General features: G+C 43.5%; 2 protein-coding genes across 51 annotated transcripts in view; one reads left to right on the forward strand and one right to left on the reverse strand.

The window, feature by feature from the left end:
- Positions 1-11065, forward strand: part of PPFIBP2 (PPFIB scaffold protein 2) — a 96440-nt gene extending 85375 nt beyond the window's left edge. For 29 of the 50 annotated variants that reach the window (XM_085579682.1, XM_085579674.1, XM_085579677.1 and 26 more), the window contains 12 exons: positions 904-936; positions 1482-1620; positions 2258-2386; positions 2854-3004; positions 3179-3290; positions 3767-3855; positions 4573-4695; positions 5291-5416; positions 6311-6499; positions 6885-7055; positions 8584-8649; positions 9275-11065. In XM_085579682.1, the coding sequence (XP_085435808.1) occupies positions 904-936; positions 1482-1620; positions 2258-2386; positions 2854-3004; positions 3179-3290; positions 3767-3855; positions 4573-4695; positions 5291-5416; positions 6311-6499; positions 6885-7055; positions 8584-8649; positions 9275-9346 (1400 nt within the window). In that variant the 3' untranslated portion in view covers positions 9347-11065. Of the gene's footprint in view, positions 1-903; positions 937-1481; positions 1621-2257; positions 2387-2853; positions 3005-3178; positions 3291-3766; positions 3856-4572; positions 4696-5290; positions 5417-6310; positions 6500-6884; positions 7909-8002 lie in introns of all 50 variants that reach the window. The other 21 variants (XM_085579667.1, XM_085579669.1, XM_085579673.1 and 18 more) reach the window with 6 other exon arrangements.
- CYB5R2 (cytochrome b5 reductase 2) lies at positions 10686-17693 on the reverse strand. The gene is made up of 9 exons (XM_021527580.4): positions 17591-17693; positions 17356-17502; positions 16780-16852; positions 15640-15746; positions 14544-14673; positions 13734-13817; positions 13156-13241; positions 12481-12580; positions 10686-11544 (listed from the first exon to the last, which is right to left on the reverse strand). The coding sequence occupies exons 1-9, from the start codon at positions 17603-17605 to the stop codon at positions 11372-11374; spliced, it is 915 nt and encodes a 304-aa protein (XP_021383255.1). The 5' UTR covers positions 17606-17693; the 3' UTR covers positions 10686-11371.
- Between the last annotated feature and the right edge of the window lie 387 nt (positions 17694-18080).

An 18080-nucleotide genomic window follows, 5' to 3' on the forward strand; every position in this document is an offset into this window, starting at 1 on the left:
ATATTTCCATTCCACAACCACAGCCCTGTGGAATCCTGTATTAATTTCTTTTCAGTGGCACCTTAAGCACAGATTTGTTGACAAAAAGGTGTTAAGAGTGAGGCACAGGACCAGGTATTTTTTTAGGACTGAAGGGCTTGGGAGCTCAGGCACAAGAGTAACCCTTGTGATTCTGAAGTCTTCCTGCACCTTAAAAGTTACAGTGATGGTTTTTTTGTTTGGCTGTAGTATTTTTCCTTTGGTGGGGGTTGGTTAATTTTAGGGCCTTGTGGTCCCTAAAGCTGCTAGCACACTGCAACTTCAAGGTTGCAGGTTGTGGTTGTTTAGGAGTTTTAAAAGAGCTTTTCTGTGACGGCAGCTTTGTAGGCAATGCATGAGCCATGCTGCAGTGTCTTTTAACTGCAGGATTATCCAAGGGTGGGTGAGCTTGTGAAGAAAATGTTCCTTTTTCTTGAAACAAGCAATGGCTTCTTAAATACACTGATTTAAGAGAATTTTTTTCTGCGGGTTGGTTTGTTTCTTGCACATGCAGTGAATTCATTCCACCTCCAATTCTGTGCTTCAGAGCAATTCGATGTAATCTTAGCCACTGCTTCATTTCAGATACTCTGCAGGCTTCATAGAGCCCTGTAGTCTTTGCTTAAAGAGCTGAAACTTTGCAAGAATACTTAGGAAAGCCCAAACAGATCCATTAGCATCCCCACCTGTTTAAGATGATCTGTACAGAGCTCCCAGGGCTTGTGCGTATTCACTTCCACGTCAAGCACAGCTGCTTCTTTTTCTTTTTGTTTCTGCTTTTAATGCTTAGCTTAACCACTTTGCCCTTCTGTAACTTTATTTTGCTGGTGTTTTGTATCTTCTTTGCTCCTCCATCTGGCTTTCTGCTTCTTGGGATGACTGAAGATCGCAGCAGGAGTGTCAGTGCGCCTGCGCTAGGTACTGTATCCAAACAAGATGCAACTTGAACGCTCCTTTGCTGCTCACTTTGTTTCCTTCCTTTCTCCCTCCCTTTCCCTACGAAATAATAATCCCAGCTGGGCCCTCTAGACTGAACTCCTTTACATGCAGTACTGAAATGAAGTAATAGCTCCTGCTGTGTGGCATTCACATGGGGTTTCTTTTTATGACACTTATTCCTGATTCGTTATGTTTTCACTGAATTTAGGAAAATTCCCACTGCTTTTGATGGAGGAGTTGAGGTATTAAGAGCAGGCAAGAAGACCTTAAACTAATTCAAATAACATAGTTAAATAGAAAAGACTGAAATAACAGAATTATTTTACCCAATGTTTTATTTTTTTTAATCAAGTGTCCAGCTATTTTTTCACCTTCTGAGCGTTTTTGGTTTTTTACAATAAAATAATGATTTTATAAGTATCTCTACTTTCATATCACGTTCTGCATTTAAACATCAGCCTCCCAGACAACAACTTTATCAACAATGAGTATAAAATGTGACTGTAATACTGTTCTTAACCCAGGAGAAACAGAGAACATGGATGGCACAGTGGTCTCAGATGACCTTTCACCTCTCTCTTCGGGAACGGATTCGAGTCCACAATCTCCGTGGTCTCCAGAAAACAGAAAGAGTCCAAAAGGGATCAAGAAAATCTGGGGAAAGTAAGGTCTTTTTTTTATTATTATTATTCATTGTCAAAGCATTTCAGCTGAGAATTAATTCCCGGCAAAATCTACAATTATCTGTAGCAAGAAGAACCTAAAATTTGGGGAGCAAAAGCAGCTTTGGGATGGCACAGGTGTGTTCTTATGTACACTATGGGGTGGAAAAAATATTGGGAGTGTTCACAGCATCATGCTGGTGAAAGAAATAAGGCACTGCTCTCGTCTTAATGCTATTAATTTAGCATGCCAGCAGTTTAATTAGCCATGAAAAATTAAATTGTAGCAATTTGCTCATTACAAAAGACACCAGGTAAAAAAATAAGGGAAAACAGAAGGAACAGAAAGCAGGGCACAGTTGCACTCTGTCCACTCGATCTGCTTCAGCAATCCATTTCCAAGTTTGAATTACTAATTGGCTCAAAGTGTTACAGCTGCTCTGTGGAGCTCCTTTATTTTCCACCAGAGTTAGGTCCAGGCTGAGTTTCCTCGAACTCCTTCAGCTGCCTGTGGAATCTGGCATTTGTGGTTTCCAGGGAGATGCACGGAGCTGCTAGTTGTCACTGTAGTTTCCATGCAGAACAAACCTCTTCTGGCAGCAGCTAACAGTCCTGTCGTGGCACTCTTGTCTTGCAAGAATCCGAAGAACTCAGTCAGGTAACTTCCCTGCAGACGACCTGGGGCTGGCAGAGTTTCGAAGGGGAGGGCTCCGGGCTACAGCTGGACCGCGCTTATCCCGCTCCAAGGACACCAAAGGCCAGAAGAGGTAAAGGTTCCTCCTCCCCCTGCCACACCCTGCTGCTGTTAAAAGTGCCCAACGTAGCCGAACTCCCTCCTCTTGGGGAGTTTTGCCCAAGCGCTGTGGAATTCCACAACAGCTGGAAAGAATTTCTCTGGTTGCAAAAATTGTCCTTGAGAATCTTCCCTGCCTGCAAGTTGCAGCACTGGCTGCTTGGTGGAGGGTCAAAAATTTCACCTTTTTAAAGAGCAAGGAGAATAATCATCTCCTCATCTGCATAATGACGAGGATTCAGCAATTCCCTTCCCCCCTTTTTCAAACAGAAGATGGGAAATTCTTATCTTCCCTGCAACTGTTCACAGGTTGTGGCTGGGCTGCCAAATTCCCAGGACAGCCCAGAACAGATCTGCTGTGGTGCTGCCTCTGGCACACCATGAGCTTTCCAATTCCTTCTTTCCTTTGAGATTTTCCCAATCTTTCTTATGCTTTTTCAGCGACCACAACGCCCCGTTTGCTCAGTGGAGCACTGAGAGGGTTTGTAACTGGCTTGAGGACTTTGGCCTGGGCCAGTACGTGATTTTTGCCCGGCAGTGGGTGACGTCAGGCCACACGCTGCTGACTGCCACACCTCAGGACATGGAAAAGGTACTCACTGCTTCTCTCTACCTCCTGGTTCTGTCCCACCAAGCCCCTCCAAACCATTGGCTCTACCTTTCTGAAATCCAAAGTATCAATTTTCATAGTTACCTCACGTGAGGAAAGGAACCAGAGGCAGGGCAAAGTCTTTGTTAATGGTTTGTTTTTTTTTTTTTTTTGCAGGAAATGGGGATAAAGCATCCACTCCACAGGAAGAAATTGGTTTTGGCCATTAAAGCTATAAATGCAAAACAAGATGAGAAGTCTGCACAACTTGATCATATCTGGGTGACACGTAAGTGTTTGGAGTTGTTTGGGAGGGAACTTCTCCCACCTCTATGAAAAGGCAGCCTGACTCATGTTTTTAGCAGTTACCAAACATCTTTTAAAAAACACTAAGTTTCCCCATAGAAGAATTGAGGATTTTTGTGTTGTTCTTGACACACAGACCTAAAGCTTGCGGTATGCTATGGAGAACTCTGTCAGACAGCAGGAAATCAGATGGGTGGGCTCAGTCTAGGAAGAGCTCCACTGTGCTGCAGAAGATGTGCTCCATCACCTGCTGCGTGTCAAATATCACAGGGCTGGTGTGGGCAAAGCTGCTTGATGGGAATTGCTTTCAGGCTGCTGGCAAAAGGCTGTCCTCAGGAAAGGGGAACAGGCAGAATGAGCCACCTGCATGCCTCTAAAGAAGCCAGGCCAGGCAAGAGGGGAGGAGGGCTTCATTCTCACCAATCTGGATTTGGTTGCCCATTGCTCTCATATCTGCAGGGTGGCTTGATGACATTGGCTTACCCCAGTATAAAGACCAGTTTCATGAATCCAGAGTAGATGGGAGGATGTTGCAGTACTTAACTGTGGTAAGTACAGTCTTTTTCCTCAGTTTCACCAATTTTAACTTCCGAATAAGCAAAAACTTTTAAGATTTTCCTTTGAATGTGAGCAGTTAAAGAATTTTTGCAAGATGAAAATAGTACCAGTAGTAACTCCTTTGTGCTGCCTAGTGCATGGAATTTGTTCCTAAGGTCCATAAAATAAGTAATATGTTAGAGCTAATTTATACAAAGCCCTTCTTTCAATATGATGCAGCACACCACAATTAAAAGTAAAATTACCTGTTTCTGTGTAACCTCTGGAGCTTGTTGTTCTCCACATTAAGTTAGCAACAATATTCAGCAAAGTAACAGCAGAAAATCCAGTGATTTGTACAGCTCTGACTACATCCACAGCACACCATGAACCACACACAGCCACTGTGTGTTTTCTTCCCATTCTCATCCCAAGTCTGGATAATTAAGTCCTGGATTATCCTTAAAAGGCTACATTCCTGCCCTCATTTTTTTAGCCAGGTGTTGCTCTGGTGCAATGGGAAAAAAAGCCCCAACAAACCAACACCAGAACCCCCTTCAAACTTCCACCCTAACAAAACCCAAACCCTCTTTTAAGTATAAACTTTCATCTTTCCTAAATGACAGTTAGTGTAGCGTTACATAAAACTACACAGTGAACTTAAACTCTTTCTTCTTGGGGAGAATATCTGTTTTGGTTTGTGTTCTGAAAGTCTCTCTTCTTCACAGAATGATCTTCTCTTCCTGAAAGTCACCAGTCAGCTGCATCACCTGAGTATTAAATGTGCCATTCATGTGCTGCATGTCAACGGCTTCAATCCCCACTGTCTGCGCAGGAGGCCAGTTGAGGAGGTAAAAGAATGTTGAAATAAATTACTTTAAGCAAGCACAAATTACCTGGTCCCAGCCAAAGGGGATGGTAAGTCAGCAGTGTACAGTGGTAGAACTTCTAGGGACTTGCACCTAAAGCAGCAGCTATGTGACTTATTAGGTGAATCTCATGCATTTCTCTTCATAAGTTATATGCACAGTGGAAAAAAAAAGCTAATTCATCTTCCAAGAGAATAATTTGGACTGACTTGTCTTTGCCTCACCTAATTTTTAAAATCTGTAAGGTTTTTGCCTTACCTGACCAACACAGTTTTTCCTTAGCGTTAAACACTGTCAATAACTGTGTTGTCAAACATTCTCTTTTTATTCCTGTAATCTGTAATCTCTGCTGTTGTACTTCTTGATGCAACACATGGGGTTTCATCAGTACTAGACCAGGTCTGCCATCTCATCAGAGACGGCTTGAAAGGGGCTTGAAGAGAAACAGTCCTTCAGTCAGGGAAGAACAAGTGGAGGAAGAGGAGGGAGGCTGTTTTAGTCTGAGCTGAGATACGAGCTGTGCACACTCACACAGTGCAGGCTGTGGTGTCATCACCTGTTGTGGTCCCTCCAACAGAACAGCGTCTCTCCTTCCGACGTGGTGCAGTGGTCCAACCACAGGGTGATGGAATGGCTCAGATCAGTGGATCTGGCAGAATATGCACCCAACCTTCGAGGCAGCGGAGTGCACGGGGGCCTGATCGTAAGAATTTACCATTTCACTATTAAAAACTGACAGGCTGTAATATAAAACCATCTTTTATCTGAAGTTCATCAAGCAGAAAGAAACAAACATATCTGTAATGTGACAGCGCGATCCAGCCTTCCAAGGAGCCTCTTTGATCCATGCATCTTCATTTTACAAAGGAAAACTAAAATAAAAAAGGAACAGCTAAAACACTTTCTATAATCACTTTCTATAAAACACTTTCTATAAGCTGAGCTGTGCACAAGTGTATGACAGCAGCACAGAAAGGGAAACCTGAACTGTGCTGTGTAAAAGTTGCTTTTTGATAAGGCATCACTGAGTGTTTCTTTGAGTGATTTACCAGAACTCTGAGCCACCCTGAAGTCACAGCAGGCCGGAATGACCTTTTTTTGTCATTCAAAACATTCAGAACTATTTGCAGCTCCGTGATGTCAGGGTTCTGAAATACCATGATTCTAGTGCTGTAGAATTTTTGCAAAAATGCAGCAGTAGAAATCATACTAAGATTAAGTTTTCACTCTGAGTAGAGCAGAGAATTCTGAAAGGAAACTTGTTCAACCCAAACAAATGTATGGTTTGATGATAAATATATATTATATTATTATTATATATATATAATATATATAATATACATATGAATATAATATATATTATATATAACATGTTGATGGATTTGATGATAAATATAAACACATAGTTGCCTGATCACATTCAGCGTTTTTTCTTGGCTCCTTTCAGGTATTTCCCTTTCAAACCCCAGTATCATGAGTGAGCCATAAAAGATCTAATGTAAACGGGTACTTCGTGAGAAATCCTCTGCTGAGCACTGTAGTAGTTTACTATTGCAAATATTTATATAAAAAAATAATCATCCTGCCCTTTTCCCAGATTCTGGAACCCCGCTTCAACGGCGACACGCTGGCCATGCTCCTGAATATCCCACCCCAAAAGACCCTCCTGCGCCGCCACCTCACCACCAATTTTAACGTGTTAATCGGGCCAGAGGCACAACAAGAAAAAAGAGAAACCATGGAGTCAGCAGCATACACACCTCTGACCACCACTGCCAAAGTTCGGGTAGGTACCGCTGTCAAAAATGAGATGTCAGTGTCAGACTTCTCTACTCTGAATTATGAAGAAAGGGACAAGCATAGGCAGGGAGAGGTGAATTCTAGGAGTGCTACATTCCCCTTAATTCTACATACCAGGCCTTTTACTATGTATCTGTTTAATCAGCTCCTGAAAACAAGCAATCTATTCTGTCTTTTCTTAGAAGGAACATCCTGTAAATGCATTTAGCATCCACTGTAACCCAAATTTGAGAACAAATATAGTTAATTCAGAAACTACGTACTTGAACGACCAGGGGATAGCAGTAATTTAAAAAGGGGAGGATTCTGAATGTTTACAGAACAACTTTACTTGTTTTACTCAAACTACTTGTGTTGACTCCTTATTTTAGCCAAAGAAACTTGGATTTTCGCACTTTGGAAACTTAAGGAAAAAGAAGTTTGACGAATCAACAGACTACATTTGTCCTATGGATACAAGCCCAGTTGCTGCAAATGGTACTTCGAAAAACTACGGTGGCTACAAAGGACTTAGTCCTTTCACTGACAGGGAGCTGGATCAGGTGGGACAGACAGACTGATGCCATGCTCATCTCATCCTCTCCATGCATTCCAAAGCTTGCAAATAACCAAATGTTCCCCTATAACAAACTCTTTGCTACATCTGCATGAACTCACAGAGAAAAGTATTGGCTGTGGACACTGGAAAGAGTTCCAGACTAAGAATGTTGGGGTTTTTTTAATCAACACCATAATAAACTCATCCATCCTCAAGCCCTTTTTCAGGACTGTGACACCTTTACACTCTGAAGATCGAGGTAATTTGTCAGTCAAGGGTGTGGTTGCAGGAAACATAAGACTTTTGTACTTCTAGCTTTCATAATTTTAGTATGGCACACTATTTTTTTTTTCCATTATCTTTATGGGTGCTTTTTAATGTAATAAATTCATTTGGACAAACTTGTACAAAGCTATCGAGTTATATTAAAGTACAACTGGATTGTATTTTTTAACAGACAGTAATCAAGAGAATCCAACTGAATTTTTCTTTCATGGTGTACAGTGGGGAGTAGTTCTGCTTACGAATACAATGCATCAGCAATGAACAAATTATTAATAAACCAACAGTTAATTCACTTTTGTAATGTAGTAGTGAACTTGTGAATGAAACTGTCTAGACAACATACAGAGAAATGATGATGACTAAAAACCATCAAATTTTATTTCAACTTTGCTGTTGTGTAAAGGGATGTAAACCCTGAAAAAAGGAGCGCTCCTGGAGCCTTGTGTGAACTTTGGCAGCACACAAGAGCCACACAGAGGCAACTGGAGTAAACTGGTCTTTCTCCAGTGACTTAAAAACAGTTTAAACCTGATAAGAGAATGGTCACAGCATTGAAAAGATTAACTGTGAAGGTAATTTTTTCATTTGCATGGTTTAGTGCATCTAACATCTCATTTGTGTTCACTGGCTAACCGTGGTCTTTTTCAATGTATTGCTCCTCAACAGGGAGAATGCCAAACCTGGCTGTGGATGTCCACTTGCTCAGCTCAGAGTTGTGAGGGAATGCATTAACTTTGAGCCAAGAACTTGCACTGTGCAGTTGTTCAAGCATGACAGAAAGACTGGATTTTTCTCTGGGAGCATGGTCTGTCTATTAAGCATGACTTCTGAGCATGTGGCCCACACAGGAAATCACAATGCCCTAGAACGGGTGACATTTCTATGAAGGAAGAGGTAGGACTGTATCAAGGACTTCTTGCCTGTAAAAGCCTGCCAGAAATAAGCAGTGTCAGACCATTTAGAAAATTTTACTTTTCATTGATAGTATCAATTAAGCTTTGGGGTTTTTTTCTGTGAATTATAGGCCAAGTTTTGTGGAATCAACCTCTCTTAATCAGGATCCACTCTTCCTGTCATTAAATGCATTTCCACATACCTTGTAGCACACAGAGGCATTTTTGTTAAGGAGTTTTTCAACTTACCCCAACTTCATTTGTCCAGGCACAGATCCCTCCCAAAGCTGCATGTAGAGTGAATAAAATTGCACATGCTGTCTGATTTGAACTAGTTGCTGACTGCTTTTACAGATGGAGCACTCAGAAGGCACGGTAATGCAAATAGGGGCTCTTTCCCAAGGCATAACCCACCTCACGGTAAGTACTTGTTCCTCTCTTGTTGCAAAGTCACCCATGTGCTCTGCTAAATCTCACTGAAAGTTATTTGGTCATTGCTGGTGGCAATGAAGAGTAAGTGGGTCTCTGCTCTTGTTAAGTATCTCTTTACAGCTTGGTGGGACATTCAGTCAAAAAGAACCCTGTTTTTAAATTGCTCTAGAAATTAAGCTTCAATTAGGCCTCTTTAAGTGGCCTAAATGATAGATATTCATCCCCTTAAATGAAAACAATTCTTCAAAGACTTTTGCAGGCAACCATCACAGCATCTAGGAATGAGGTACAGACTTTTGCAAATTTACATGAGCTAAAAAACTCTGTGCAGAAGAAAACACCTCACTTTTGCTTCTTCATTCCACAGAAGCCAATATATTAAAAAATAAGTGACTGGAAGACGTAACAAAGAATTATGAAATAGAGTTAAGTTGCATGCCAGACACAAAATCTAAGTTTCCCCAAGCAAAAAACTTTACTTAAAGCTGTATTGAAAGAATTCCCTTTGTGTGTGGCTCTCACCCGCTGTGTTGTGAGCCTGATCTCACTGTAGCTGGGTCTCTGGGAGACCTCTCACCAAACACCCTCAGTCCTTCCCATCTTGTTCTTTCAGACCCTGCTGAGCCAAGATGAAATGCTGAATGACAGCAGGTTTTTAACACCGACTTTTGAGGACTGGAGATGATGCTTCAGCCATGACCAAGATCAATACTCGTACCTCAGGCCTGCGGGAGTGGCCAGGAGCAGCTGGATGCTGCGGAGCAGGAAAGCTTTACCTCTTTTCTGCCACCTCCCACGTAGCTTTTCCTACTGTCAGTGTAGCCACACCTTACAGGTAACTCCCCTCTGTGCTGTCTTACCACATCATGGCATAGGAAACAGGTGTTGGGAGAGGAGTGGGACTCATCCAGAGTCTGGAAAGCAAAAACTGGCAATGCTTTGTCCTTTTATTCAGTTGACTTTTACATGCTATGTTGATGTACTGTTACGTGAAAGACCTTTTGTAATTTTTTATTTTTATAATTAACTCGTAGTGCAGGAATCATTAATACATAATTGTACCACGGGGGCTGATCAGAGCTACCTGGAATTCAGCTGGAGGCTGGTGAGAGCAGCAGTAATGGCTCACTCAGCACTCCTGTGCTCTTGCCAGACTGATCCCCACAGAAAGGATTTGAATCTCTCCTCCCTTTCACTGGCACTGTCCTGCCCTCTTCTTATCCAAGTCAGGGCGCTGTAGGATGGGAAGAATGGAACATAGGGACTGTCCATCAAGCCCTTGCTTTTATTAGGATGACAAGCTGCCATGTTCACAAATCTTTACCTAAGGCAAAAACAACTGCAGCAGGAAATTGGAACTCTGAGACTACCAGGAAAGTACCAGAAAAAAAACACATATTTATTTCTTTAAAACACCTGACAAAATAAATCTGTTGCTGCTGTACTGTTGCTGCTAGACAGAACTGCATCAGAGGGAAATATGGCCTCTCACTTTTTGAGGGGCTGAGGATGAAGTTGTCACCTTTGCAGCACTTGTGGCATTCGCTTACATGTACAGCTCCTGTATTAATGAGATGTTAAAAAGCTCTCTTAGTAAACAGATAAATACCAGGAAAAAAAAAATCTCCTTAACTGTAAGGAAAAGTACTTTGTACAGGGCTGGTGTGCATTACTCTATCCTTGCTGGCTGCAGGTGTTGCTTTAGATTCCAGTATAGGCTGAGGGCAGGTCAGTGCCAGCCACAACCCTCCCAAAGAAAGAGGAAAGCTCAGGGCTGGCCACAGGATGCAGCAAGGGTTCTTTGAGAAGTACCTGGGGTTCTTCTTACAGATTATCTACCCTGGTCCTTGCTTCACCAGTCTCTCATGACAGACCTTGCACTGTATGGTCAGGTGTAAGAAGATAAACATGTTATTTGACTGTCCACAGTGGTAAAATTAAGCCAAATTATTTTCAATCCCTCCAAACTGAAAAAATAAAGGCAAATTCAGAAGAATGAGAAATAAGTGTACACAACAGCAAAGTACTAATGTTTAAAGTTTAATAAAAGGTATTAAAATGTACCAAGTCTGGTAATGCAGTCAGTGCCAGCGACCAGCTCAGGTACCATGGGCATTTGAAATACTTTGTCAGGTCAATTAGCCAACAGACTTATTACAGCACTGCAAATGGGATTGGCTGCTCCAGCTGCCCTGGGATATTCCAAACACAGTATTTCCTGTTTTCTTTCAATGCTGTATTTACAACTCAGTGTGTTGGTTTGCTAACTTGGCTGTGAATAGTCAATCCACAAAACAATTCATTCTTCTTTTAAATACACGTAGTAAAAATCCTAGTTAGCATAACACCAGTATAAATGCTTATTTCCTGACTGTTATGAATAAATTCTGAATGTTCTGCTCTCTTCTGCTGACTGTGGAATGATTTAACACAAATCCATGTGGATGACCTCTCATCTTTTTTTTTTTTTTTCCCTCAGAATTAATATTTTATTCTAATTCCAGAGGTAAGACTAACTCCCACACAATTAAAGATGATTTCTCAACTTCTTAGTATTGAAACACACAAGGTAATTATGAAGTTATAAACCACAGAAATTATATTAAGGTGTCAAAAAACACACACACACAATCGCTGCACAGTTGCACATAAATTGTTCCTGTAGAAAAATATGCAGCATTTCCAAAAAAGGTATCAGGTGCCAGCAATGTTAGTAAGCAAATGTACTGCTCTTAGGGTAGCCAAGCTTGTCCAGGTTGGGCTGACAGGCAAACTGAATCATTGGTGGTGGCCCACACATGAGAATGAGGGTCTCACTGCCAGGGGGAGGCAGGTGGTCTTTCAGCATCTCTGCAGTGACAAAGCCAGAGCTGTACTTCCAGTCTGCAACAAAGAAATTCATTCCATTACTGTGAATCTCTGTACAGGCTGAAGCCCTTTTAAACCTCATTAAGTAGCTGAAAAATCAAGTTATGGCACCATCACTGCAAGCCAGGAAAGGGTTACATTTCTCATTCAGCTCAAACCTAGTGATCTCCTTCCACAGGGACAACAAGCATGTAGGTAACAAGGATTTGGTTGATAAGACATGGAGGTCTTAAACCAATAAATTGTAAAATTGATAAGAAATGAGCAGGTAGGAATAAAAAGGAAGAGTGAATCAGCTTTTCCAGTGAAGAGGGATCACCCAGTGGCAGGGAGAGGTATTGAGACCTGTACTTTTTTTTTTTTTTTTTTTTTTGAGATGGAGTGGTGAGCTGACAAAGTTTGGTGATAAAAAAAGCTCTGCCATGTAGTTTAGTGATAAGAGAAAACAAATTAAAAGAGGAAAAAAAATGCTAAACTACTTCAAGCAGTAGTATTATTGAATGCATCTGCCATTTGAAGTGAGCCAAGAAGGAAAATTATGCTTAATCCATACACATGGCAACTCTGTTACACCAGAATCTAATCTGGAGCTGCTGCACATAATATTTACAGGTATTAAACAATTTAGTGCCAACAACATGGTAACATAACCTGATTCGGGAGACAGCCCAAAACAGAGCTGAACTTTTGATGCACACTCCCAAAAACTGGAATAGATGAAAAGATGCACTGGGTAACACATCTGACCCAAATGAGGTTAATTATGAGCTCCTACTTTTTAAGGCCCACCTGGCTTAGATCCCTTTTTAAAACAGGGTGTGGGGGTAAGGTTTGTTTCTGAGGAGTTTCAAAGTGTAAGACAAGAACATTTGACTCTGATGTCCTCTTGAGCAAGAGTGAAGCTCTGACTGTTGTATAGGGATCAGCAAAGGCATTTCCATGTGTCCCTACCTTTTGGAGGTCTGTCCAGGGTGTACCACAGCACAAACTGCTCAGGATACCTCTTGGCAAGGTCTTCTAGCTCAGCTCTCAGCAATATATCATTTTCTGTCTGCAAAATGAGTGCTGGTTAGCTCCAAACCATCCCAGGAGCCCTCTGATGGGAGCTCATCTGCCATTCACAACACATGCAATGATAAAAATTATGCAAATCAAGAAAGTAATTGATATTTTGCCCCTTCCATGATAGCTATTATCATTACAGGCTTCTGTAAAGAACAACAAACTGTAAGACTTAGCAGCCACCTAAACACAGTCCTCAAGATGGCAATTAGAACAACTTTTTAATCCAGGCTAAAATCACAACGAGCTGGATTTGTCCCTGACCCCGGTAAATTTGTCCCTGGCCCTGACAAATGTCCCTGGACCAGCATGGTGAAGGTTAACTTTACAAACAGATTAGTGGAAATAAATCCTGCTTCCTTGAAATCAGTGAAGGACTAAGATGAGCAGAGGGATCAGGATCTGGTCACAGTATTTATTCCCTAATGTAGGAATTCAGTGAAACTATTAGGAGACACCTAAGTGTGAAAGAGAATCAAACATGGACCATCAGTTTAAAAAGCTCAGAGGCCAGCAAAAATAAGTGGGCTATTAAAGAAGAAACAGATGGGTCAGAATACTCACCTGATTAGCAAAAAGGAGGTAACATTTTGTGGAGTCCTTAGGATCATTTGTGATCTGACGGATCAGCTGCAACATAGGAGTTATTCCTGTTAAAAACCAAAATGGTTAAAGTGGGTACTTCTTTCCATGGCTACAGGTCCAGTATTAATGCTGCCACCCTTTAGTCTTCAATGGAATCTCAGCCTGCACAGGGCTACACATCTCTGGATTTCTAATCCACATGGAATGCAGAGATTGGGGTTTCTATTACGACGAACCGTTCCAAACCCACAAGTACTGTATGCAGGGCTTTTCTCTTCAGGATTCTCTATCATGTAATTTTACCCTCAATACATTCTCTTAAAATACTTTTTGTCACTGATGAAGTCAGTTCTGAGGTCACAAGGTAAATTAATGTTCAAACCCTCAGGTTGCTACTCCCCAGGACTGAGCTCAAACTACTGGAGTGCCTCAGTGTTGCCACCATGAAAAGAAATGAAGGTGAAAGTACTCTGCTGCTGAAGTACAGTGACAGACCTCACATATATCCATAAAACATCTCCCCTTTCTAGACCTCTCCATGATGGGATTAGTTTTACCTGTTCCTCCAGCTATCATCCCAAGGTGCTTTGCAAACTTTTTCTCAGCTTCAGACTTCTTATTAGGCTTGATAAGAAAGGTACCTAGAAGAAATATTCCAAACCTATAGGTACCTTAGCTTCCAAACAAACATGGATACAAATTCCATGGCAATAAATTACCACAGGTGATCAATTAATGAAGGCAAATCTGGAAATCCCTCCCTTCTGCTGAGACAGAGTCATCAGGATTGCTGATCACAGGAGGGCAGCATCCAGAGAAGTGCTGAGCATTCCGAGGTGAGACTTAAGTGCACAACTCCTCTCTGTCAAGATCAGTGCAAAATCTTTCACTTGTATCCTACAAGAGGATTACTTCTCTGAGCTTATTTCCTCACAGACAGCTCAGACCCGATTTTAATTATGAAATGGAGCTGGCTCTCAGTCAGCTGGTTATTCAGTAACAGCACTGAGATTCTCAGAGGGCATTTTAAGCCACAGTCTCACTTGCTTAAGAAGGATCTGGAGCATCACCCTCCGTATGTATAGGTGGGGTATTTTATTTCCACTGCAGACTTCTCAGTCATATAAGGGAACAGTAATTTTTTCAGATTTATAGTCCCAGGAGTGAGACACTCATCAGTTATTCCATACACAAAGTACTCTCTCCCATCACATCAACTCTGACAGGCTCATGGTCAAGCCTAGAAAAGCTGTTTTTCCTCTCTTCCACTTTAAAAAAAAGATTCTCTACAGCTGTCAAGTTCTATAAAACACCACTAAATGTAACCAATACCTCCCTTTTGCTCTCCCACCTTTGTGTCACAGTACCTGTCCCCTTATAGACCAGGAGTCCATTTGGCCCTCTGAAATCAATGGTATCTCCAATCTTCATATTGTCTAGATACTGGGACATCTTCCCACCTTCTGGAAACTTGGGGTTCACATTTTTGTGGTAGACCTGTAAGAACAATCATTTGCACATTATCAACCACTAACTTTCCTGCAGACAGTATCTGTAGGACACAATCCTGCAGGCCTGAAATTCAGCACCTGAGAAAGAAATCAAGGCAATTCTTTGCCCTCAGTTATCTCTTGAGCAGCCAAAATAAGAAAGTGTGCTATTGGGCACACATCCCTCTGCTCCCTGCAAACAGCCAGGATAACAGGGATGGTGGCAGGCAGATAATGTACTGCTGTCCTCATTTCACTACTGACTTATATCACCCCATTTTTGTAGCTGCTCCTTCTGAAAACAGCATTGCTGCATCCTTTCCTTCTGACCCTTTCCTACTCAGCCACACAACAGCTTTTTCAGCTTTCAAAGCACCTAAGAAGCATTAAGCAGCTCGTAAGGATCCACCAACCTTGTAACATGAAGAACAGAGCATGCAAAAAAAAAAAAAAAAAAAAAACCACCTGGATTTTTGCCTAAGGGCGAACTCTATTATAGAAAAGGATTAGGAAATCCAGAAGTCCTGGATCCTCTAGCTTAAAGGATTTCCCTTGTGTGACTTGTTTACTGCTGTGAGATGTTTGCAGTAAGCATTAGCAGCAGCCCAGGCATCTAGAGGGAGAGACATCAGTATCCATGCACTGCCAAATCAAAGATACTAGGGCAATTCCTGAAGTATTGCCAGGGAAGTGATTCTCTCCTCCCTCTACTCTTCCTCTGCCATGCCTCAGTGCCACACAGCAGATAGACAGGATACAACTTACTATTCAAGGACAATGTGAAATGAGCTGCTTGCCGTGCAGTCACCCTATTTGAAAAAGATGAGATCCAATGAAAATTTAATTTAATGTAAATTTAATGAGAGATGATGAAATTTGATGACTAAATCAAAACAAACGGTTTCACTAAAATGAAGTGCTTGCCCTCCTTCCAGCTAGCAACTTATCTCTGTTAAAGGAAAACAACATTTACCTTTATAATTAAATCAACATAACCTTTTGTCTCATCACTGGAAACAGGGGTGTAGGCTCGAACCACCAGATTCCCATCAATTTTTGCAGAAAGGTAAACATGCTGGCCTGGGGAGAAATAATTACAATCTGACTGTTTTTTTCATCTCCGAAGCACAAGAGAGAAAGGCAGGTATTGTAACCTGCTACACATGCAATGACAGAGAAAATCTTTGCCATATAAATCCTGCACGAAACATTCAGCTTCTCCTCTTTTTTCAGCACAGAGCAGGCATCTCCCAGGAAGTAATACAGTTTCAGGATCTTATTCTTAAATTCTTAAGACTGAATCTGGATAAACACATGCTCTGCAGGGCACATGTCAGTTGGTTTGCCATTTGTCTAGTTAATTCCATTACTCTTTCCCTTACAAGCCAGAAGAGAGTTTGGAGAACAACAGGCAGCATGCAGGGCCATGCTGACAGCATGGAATGGGATGACCCTGACACCTGCCATACAGCACAGGGAACTGCCAAGTGCAGAACAAACAGAGCCACATCTGCAGATCAGACACAGACTTTCCCCTGAACAGATTTTCACTGATTCAAGGTCCAAGGTTCAGTGCTATTAGTGTTCCAGGGCACAGGAAAGAAGGCCAATCCTAGGCTGAAATTTGTGCTACAGAACTCCAGATAAAGTTGCACGGAAATGTGTGTAATTCAAAGGTAAGTGCATGCACAGGAAAGGCTCTGAATATTTCAGCATCTACCCAGGCAGCAGAGTTGCACCCTTTCTCCTTTACATGCCAAAACCATGAAGGCAATTGACAACACACTGAGGGGACCAGATGGAAGTAGAATGCAAATAAGAAATATGAAAAAGCTTTGACAGATACCATTCTTGCTTATATCCTGACTGGTGACAAATTCCATCAGGCTCAGTTCAGTTTCTCTGCTTCATTTCTAACCTACACCACGCAACCGGGCAAAGCACTCACAAAAGATCTGAAATGCAACCCTCTGGGAAACCTGACATTCCTCTCTGAGACAGCAGCATTCAGATACAGCTTTCAACTCCTTGCTTTGCTGAGCCTTAAATTCAGAGACAGAAGTCCAAGAACTGTGAGAAACTAGAAATACAAGTAATTGTTTACACTACTTACCTACAGGTAATCCTAATATATGATTCGTTGAGGGTAACCCGAATCTGAATTTCTTAGTATCATGACTGATTTCCTTAAAAAAACAAAGTTAGAACGAGGTCAGCATCACCATTATTTTGAATTTCAAACTCGAGTAGAGTTGCTTCAGCAAGCTCTTTGTCAGCATGCAAGCCAAACGCTGGGAAACAACTTTGAAAAATAAAGTTGAGACAACCAGGAGCTTCAGAAGCAGTCTTCTCCTCTCTTCTTGCACAAGGAGCGACTTTTGCCTGCCTGCACAATCCCTAGGGCATCTTTTACATAGATAAAATCGGGAAACCCTGTCGGCCGAGCGGAAGCTCAGGCTGCTTCTCGTGGTTGATGTAAGTCAGGACGGAGCCGAGGGAGGCACACAGCCGGCACTCCAACACGAGAGCGCCGGGCAGGGCAGCCCGCGGCGCGCCAGGAGCGCTCCCGCACGCCGCGCTCCGCCCGGGCGCGCCGCGGGCTCGCAGCCACCCTCCGCGGGCTCCGCGCCCTGCTCCGGCCCTCCAGCGGCCCGCAGCCCTCCCGTGGGCCCCGCTGACCCCCGGGCACCTCCTTGTCCAGCAGCCGCAGCGGGTACTTGGCCAGCGGGTCCTGCAGGGTGACGGCGCCGCTCGGCCTCCGCGCCGTCCCTCGGAGCAGCAGCAGCAGCAGCGCGGACGCCGCCACCACGGCCACGGCGACGGCCACAGGCGCTCCCTGCGAGGAGGAGGAGGAGAAGGGCAGGCGGTGAGGGCACGGCGGCGGTGGGGGCACGGCCGGCCCCGGCCCCGGCCCGGCCCCTCACCGCAAACGCCTCCATGGCGGCTCCGGGCCCGCAGCTCCGCCGAGCGCCTCAGCCCCGGCCAAGGACACCGCGCCGAGGCTCGGGCTCCTCCTCGGGCTCCTCCTCGGATTCCTCCTCCCGGCTCCTCCTCCCGGCTCCCCCTCGGATCCCGCCTCGGGTTCCTCCTCCTGGTTCCTCCGGGTTCCTCCTCGGATCCCGCCTCACGGCTCCTCCTTCGGGCTCCTCCCGGTTCCCCCTCGGATCCCGCCTCACGGCTCCCGCCTCGGGTTCCTCCTCCCGCTTCCCCCTCGGATCCCGCCTCGGGTTCCTCCTCAGGTTCCTCCTCCCGCTTCCCCCTCGGATCCCGCCTCCCGGCTCCTCCTCTCAGTTCCTCCTCAGGTTCCTCCTCCCGCTTCCCCCTCGGATCCCGCCTCCCGGCTCCCCCTCGGCTCCTCCTCGGGTTCCTCCTCCCGCTTCCCCCTCGGCTCCTCCTCGGGTTCCTCCCCCGGCC

This window comes from Lonchura striata, chromosome 5, assembly GCF_050655825.1.
Source record: "Lonchura striata isolate lonStrDom1 chromosome 5, ASM5065582v1, whole genome shotgun sequence".
NCBI lineage: Eukaryota > Metazoa > Chordata > Aves > Passeriformes > Estrildidae > Lonchura > Lonchura striata.